Here is a 7263-nt window from a genome sequence, read left to right as displayed (position 1 = left end):
GGCAGCCACTATAAAACTTATATGGACTACTGCTAGCAAGGAGGACTTAATATGGGTGAAGAGATCTATGAATATTATCTCAAGGAACAAATTTTCACTGTAGACCAAAACAATTTTTTATTACCAAAATCGACCGATTTTTTTTTAATTACCAAAATCGATCCGTTTTATGCCACGTAGGCGTAATCCAGTTTCCTAATTAGTCGGGGTTGCCAACCCCGACTGTTTCAACCCCGACTGTTTAGGAGTTGTTAAACCGGGTTTTAAGGCTTCTAATCGGGGTTTAACAACTCCTAAACAGTCGGGGTTGGCAACCCCGACTAATTAGGAAACTGGATTAAGCCTACGTGGCATAAAACGGATCGATTTTGGTAATTAAAAAAAATCGGTCGATTTTGATAATTAAAATTCCGTTTGGGTCTACAGTGAAAATTTGTTCCATTATCTCAAGAGGCAGAACATATGGAATGTCCAAGCCTGAAAAAAATAATTCATAGGGGCGGGAGCAGATCTTACAACATGTTATTGCATGGATTTTTTTTTTTGGGTGGTGGTGGTGGGGTGGGGGTGGGTTCTGTAGAAGGCAAACTGTTGAGCTGTCGGGGGCACGAAGATTAGTTTAGTATATAATGACTTGTTAGATCATTCTACAAGAGTTAGCCGGCATCCCCCCCCCTTTTTTTTTGGGGGGGGGCCTAAATTTCCCCAAAGCATTCATATAGTGCATTGTTGACATCTCTGCGCCGACTCTAACTTAGAACAGAATACATGAAGAGGAAGGGAGAGAGGAGGGCTTACTTATGATGGATTTGAAGACAAAACAAACTAGCATGGTTTTTCTAAATCAAGTACCACGTCACTCTGAGTCTGGCATCTATTCTGGTGTAAGTCAATATTATACCCAATAAAAAAGTGGATTGGAGCAATAGTCAACGAGGATAGGATCCAAATCCTAAGCATGTGAGACCAATGGAGAAAGCTTTAGTGACAAAAAAAGGGCTGTAAAAAGGTCGAAGGTAGTGGATATTTGGGTTCTATTGATTAAGAAATAATCAAAAGGTTCCTTGGGGTTTGTTAGGTCCAGAAGATTGAAACCAGTGGAAGAGGATGCGAGTATTTTTCTCTTTCTTGTTTTTTCTTTAGTGGATGACGATGCCAGCCAATGGAATTGAATGCATTGTAGCTTCATGTGGGGTACTAGGGAATAAAGATTTAAAGCTTGGGGTTTTTTTATTTGATGAAATGGGGGCGGTGCAAAAAATGTAGGTTTTTTTATTTGGAGAAGTCTGGTGAATGGCTACAATCGATCAATAGGAACTAAAATAAAAGAATATCTAAATAAAAATAAAAGACAAATGAGAAATGAGGTTAAACAAGATTCACTGATGACATCTAACCTCTAAAACGATGGCTTCATGCCATGGAAAATCACATGCATACAACAAATCTCATGTTTTTCTAAATTTTTTCATAAATTCTTCATAAAACTAACTACAATGAAAGATATAATCCATATTTATAGGATTCAAAATCCAATCTCTAATAAAATTCAAAATATAAATAAGCTTCTAATCCTACTACAATTCATACTCAAAAGTAACTCTATCCTAGAATTAAAATTAAAATCACATGCTAATTTAAACCTAACTAAGCTAACCTACTAACAATTTTATCGATTCAAAATAATCTTTCCAGTGGATCCAAACTCTTCAACCAAATCTTGATTTGATCCTTCAAATTCCTGCATCAATTGGACTCCTGGCTATTGTTCAAAAGGTATAAGTAGAACTATGTGGTTGATTACTCCATGCAAGATTATCAGTAGGGAATAACCTACCATATGGTTTTAGCCACATGAGAATATTCACCTTACAGAGTTGATGGGCAGAATGGATGGTGTGAAACTGTGATTGAAGGAGTGCTAAAGAGATATCAAGTGTTTTCGCTTGTGAGGGATAAGGTTTCTTAGGTTGTATACAATCCACATTCTATGAAAGATAGATGCAATATCATTATCTGATCCACCCAAAATCTAGTAGGGTCACCAGCTCCTGCGTTCACTTTGGCGCCGAAAAGGAAAGTCGTGCTAGCTTTGAGAACACTAGAGATATTCACGATTGTATGAACTGGATATCTTTGGTGACTCAGGAATATATCCCAATTGTCGCATTAGGAATTTCTTTCCATTAACAATATGTAGCTAAACAGTGAACTACAAAGTGTCATCAAATTTGACAAGAACCTTTCCAATACGGAACACTTAATAATAACCACACTCAGATGGGAAAAATGGCTTAAATGCTACCAATGATGGTAGCGATCATATTTTGTTCATTTCTAGTCAACTCACATCTCATTCAAATTTCAAATAAGATAAGAAAATGGACTTCCTAGTTTCACCTTTTCTCCTAGAAAGACTTCACGAAAATAAATAGTTAACTAATATCCTTGGTGGTGACAGAATATGCTAACAGAACAACCTAGACATGAGCCAGTGTTTCAGACATAGTGTCAGTGATAATAATCATAACATAATACGGATAACTCAAAGTAAGGAGTGTGAGTAAGTAATAAGGTTTAAGTCTTTCAGAAATGGAGTAAAAGAACCACCAGAGCTGACTACAGAAGGCTAGTTGTGTATCTCAATTTAGTCCAATAACCGATATGTGGAACTGTGGACTAGAAAATGAAAAGGAAGTATAATTATTAGGCTTCAATTATTCCTGCAAGCTTTTTCATAAGCAGATACCAAGAGATTAAGAAAATGAAAAAGATTGCAAATCGTGCGCATGACGGATGATTCTTTTTCCTCTTTTTCTTTTTGAAGTAATACATGCTAGATGAATCAAAGGAACCATCTTGCAGCCAACTGCACATTAAACTGTAATGATTATAGTCTAGCCTCTTATTTTCCTTAACTAGTCTGTATATCCATGGTTAGTAGATAATTTAACTAAAAAACCAATCTACAAATTTCTAGAATCCGCTTGCTCTATTGTCAGGTGGTGATCACAGTTTCTTTATGTCAATTCAATAGAACCCCTAAGAGAGATAAGTTGACACTTGTTGCCTAATACTTACAGCAAGTAAAAGGAAATTGCAGTCCTATAATCATTCCCTCAACATTCGTTACATTTTAAATACTAAGAATATTGCATGAAATATCACACTTCCCATGATGCAAGCAACTAGTAGTTCATTTAATACTGGTGCACACTTCAAGTTTAAGAACTACTGAAAAAAAAGTTTAGATTCCCATTTATATATATTATATAAAAACTACATTGGATCAAGAAAATTCCGTCCCTATGCTAAAATTTGCCATATTGCTCCGGCTTTGCCCCTGGAGGAGAATCTGACCATTGATTTTATTCTGTGGTTGTACTAAGGTCTGACAGTGTTTTTTTATAAGTTGAGGCAAAGTTTAGCTCAGATCATTGACTTCGTTGCACACATATTTCATTCAATAATTTTGACCAAAATGATCGAACATGTATTGCTTCTCTCCCCTTGTTGTTTACAAGTAATTTATTTTGTCCTACTTGGATATCACGCATTGCATGTGCTATCAAGATATTTTTTGACCTAATGATCCTCCATTAACTTGTTCTTCCTTTTATTATCCTTCATAAAAATTATCTGCATTGTCTTACTTAGTTAGCATCATGCATGTAATAGTAAGGCAAAATTGATATGTATTATTGTAGAATATTTTCTCAATATTACCTCTTGGAGGTGTTGGTCAGGATAAAAATTTTACATGGAAGTTAGGGGAAAGGGTTACTGCCCTTCATAAAGGAGATGTTGGTCCTTATGTTACTTTTTACCCTCGTTCAGATGCTTTATAGAGATTCACTATTTACTTGGTTGAAAAGGATGAAGAGGGGTACAATGTGGTCAAAAGAAATTTGTTTGAAATATTACTTTGGTTGGACAGTGAATATTGTCATTCATACAGAGCATTGTCCTGCACTATTGAACATCATCCTTCAAATGTATCATACACTTTTCCTTACAATGCCCTTTCATTTGACCACTAGTGCAATGTCAAAGATGAAAGGTATCATGAAACCACCAACCATACATAATTCAACCAACAGGAGATAACAAAAATGAAAAATGATATTTACAATAACAAAATGTGTGAAAGTCTCGTACTATCAAGATATTGCTAAACCATGCCAGGAGACTGAGGACTTAAATGCATCAATGAAACTGAACAGATATGCAAACAACAAACATGGTGATAGGATAGATGTATAAAATTAGTAAATACATTAAATTTGATAAAAGGCAAGAAGTCTTCTGGGCTGTAGATTTCTCATAAATCATGGAGGGACCATTCACTCCGTTATGTGCCAATGACAAAAAAGAATAACAGAAACCTAAAATGTAGTTAGCCTATAAGGACTTTAAATAAGTTGGTACAATCAATTTAGAAACAATAATAATTGTTAAGATTTTATTAAAGATCCAAGCGAAAAGGGTTCCTTTAGAATAAAACGTCCCCTTAAACCTTACCTCTCTTATTGCGGTCACCTCAGCGTGTGCAGTTGGATCTGCATGCTTCAAAACCATGTTATGACAGCTCACAACCACTTCACCATTACGAACCACAACTGCACCAAATGGGCCTCCATCCCCACAATCAACTCCGTGATATGCTTCTTCCACCGCTTTCAATAAGAATTTGTGATCTCTATCTTGAACAGCTGGCAAATCCATAACCAAATCAAGTACCCACTTCTATTTCAGTCATTCTAACTAATATTTGCATGAAAGGAAAAAAATATATGGCAACAGTGGCAGAGTCTAGAATTTAGTCAATTGACCAAGCCACGGACAAGAAAGTTTTCTGTTTGCAAGCAGGAGGACTGAGAAGAAGGCGGAAGTTCAACTTTTTATCTATCTTGTTGGGAGGGCGGATGGATTTCTAGACTAGGATCTGACATTTTACCCCCCAATGAATAATGATTGTTATGGTTTTATTATAAGCTCCCCATGATTTTTATCTTTTCAGGGGGTTCCAAGGCAACTTTGGTCTCTGCCTAGCTGCACCACGGTATAGCAATATAAAGGAGAGATTATGTGTCCCAGTCAAAGACCAACTTCAGACAGAAATGCAAAGAGGAAAATGGTTCTAGCATTACCTTCCTGGTGACCAGCGAATGCAGAAGCTACCGAAATGGTTCCATCCTTGGATTCCACAACTGTATATTGTTTGGAAAAAAAAGCAAAGAACAAAAATTAATCACGTAGTCACAAGATGGAAAAGTAAAACCCACTACTTCACCTAATTATCGCTCAAGTGAAATCCTAGCACATAAGCATTAATGCGAAGAACATGCAAGATGAGATCCACGATCTTCAGTAAATAATGGTAATTTTTTTAGAGTTTTGCTACAGGGACCTAAAATATGGGAAACAAGGGACATGTGAGGTGTCTCCCTCCTATTGCATAATTAGCTGACCATCATTTAGGGGCTGTTTGGATGCCTTTAGGAAACTAGAGTATTTATGGCACAAAATAGAAAGTGGTTATCCACCTCACCACTTTCCATTCGAGTGTTTACATTGTTTGGTTAGGAATCAAATAGAAAGTGGTTATCCACCTCACCACTTTCCATTCGAGTGTTTACATTGTTTGGTTAGGAATCTTTGTGAATCCTAAAATCACCTCACCACTTTCCATTCGAGTGTTTACATTGTTTGGTTAGGAATCTTTGTGAATCCTAAAATAATAATATTATATTATTTGGATAGTATAATGTAAACTAAAGTATTTATGACACAAAATGGAAAGTGGTCATCCACCTCACCACTTTCTACAAGGTTTTGACTTTTATATTATTATTTTTGGACACATTTATGACATTGTGTCAGCTTTCCAACAAAATCACTCCTAATTTGGTGATTTTGCTTTCGGTGACACCTCATCAAAAAGTGTAAGCTTTTCATATAAAAGAGAATTTAAACAAACAATGTAAAGTGATGAAAGCTGACATTGGGACCCACTTTTTTTATATTTTTCATCCTTTTACATGGTAAAAACATACAACCAAATGGTCCCTTAATGATGGCCAGCTCATTATGCAATAAGAGGGGGACACCTCACCTGTCTCACTGTTGGTCCCAAAATAAGAGGGTCAGCTCATTATGCAATAAGAGGGGAACACCTCACATATCCCCTGTTGAACCCATATTTTGGGTCTTGGGGAATTTTTCATTTTTTTATCTCATTTAAGCAAAACTAGAATCTCATAAATCATAATGGCAATTCAATACTCATAAATGAGTATAAAAATATAATCAATTAAACAATAATTGGAAGGGTATACAGAACGTTGACCACTTAATAAAATTTCACAGTCAATAATACCAAATACCCAATTCTTCAAGAGCATCAGATCTAAAAAAACTAATAATACATCAGATGCATTTCAATGATTTGCTCTCTAATTTCACATACTTCACCATTACTAACCGCATACTAACACATCCATTGTAACCCCATAAACCGAAATTGGATAGATCTGAAGGAAGCAGATCCATGAAAGAGAAGAGACCAAAACCCAATTCACAAGACTTTTTTTTTGAGTGAATTATCCGTTGAAATAGCGAGAATATACCTTGGCTTTCTTCAATGGGGAATCCTGACGTGGGTTCCGCTGCCATTTCTCGAATCAGGACACGATTCCAAAGCGCTAAATTGAAGGAATTTACCTCTTGGGTATATATAGATTCGTGGAGATAGAGTCCGCGATTGTGGGACTAGATATACAGGTGTTTTTTAGATATTAGTCCCTTACATCCTTACTAACTCCTTATTAACCGCTCAAGTCATAGGAACTGCTCACAGCCATAGGTGCACTTGCGGCTTGGGTTTGCAAAATGGGTCCCGTTATTTGGCGGTAATCAAATGCCCAAGTATTGAACCCCACCCCCCCCCCCCCAAACGCCCAGGATTAAGATAAGCGAGAGATCGCCGGTTGACAAAAGACTATTCACTCATCCACGCCACCCCACCCCAACAAAAAAAAGAGAAAAAAAACGCTTCTCACATAAATGCTGGAGATATCAAAACAGAAAACATAGGTGGACCAGAGTACCCCACCGAATGTAATGATCAACACACCTAGCTGGATTAAAAACATAATTTATTTTACGCTTAGATCGGTTGCGACACACTACACCGTTTGTTTGGTATTTTGGCCTCAGGAAGGGGTGGAAAGCTGCCATATGGCAGCTTTTCTCTTGCCAAAA

At 36.6% G+C, this 7263-nt stretch overlaps 1 protein-coding gene across 1 annotated transcript in view; it reads right to left on the bottom strand.

Annotated features, from left to right (window-relative positions):
• Window positions 1-6802, bottom strand: part of LOC109849161 (guanine deaminase-like) — a 12312-nt gene extending 5510 nt beyond the window's left edge. The window contains exons 1-3 of the mRNA XM_020418978.1: window positions 6630-6802; window positions 5151-5210; window positions 4522-4712 (exon numbers count right to left, since the gene is read on the bottom strand). Of these exons, the coding sequence (XP_020274567.1) occupies window positions 4522-4712; window positions 5151-5210; window positions 6630-6675 (297 nt within the window). The 5' untranslated portion in view covers window positions 6676-6802. The remainder of the gene's footprint in view (window positions 1-4521; window positions 4713-5150; window positions 5211-6629) is intronic.

This window comes from Asparagus officinalis, chromosome 7 (genome assembly GCF_001876935.1).
Source record: "Asparagus officinalis chromosome 7, Aspof.V1, whole genome shotgun sequence".
Taxonomy (NCBI): Eukaryota; Viridiplantae; Streptophyta; class Magnoliopsida; order Asparagales; family Asparagaceae; genus Asparagus; species Asparagus officinalis.
This window is presented reverse-complemented; position numbering and strand designations above follow the sequence as displayed.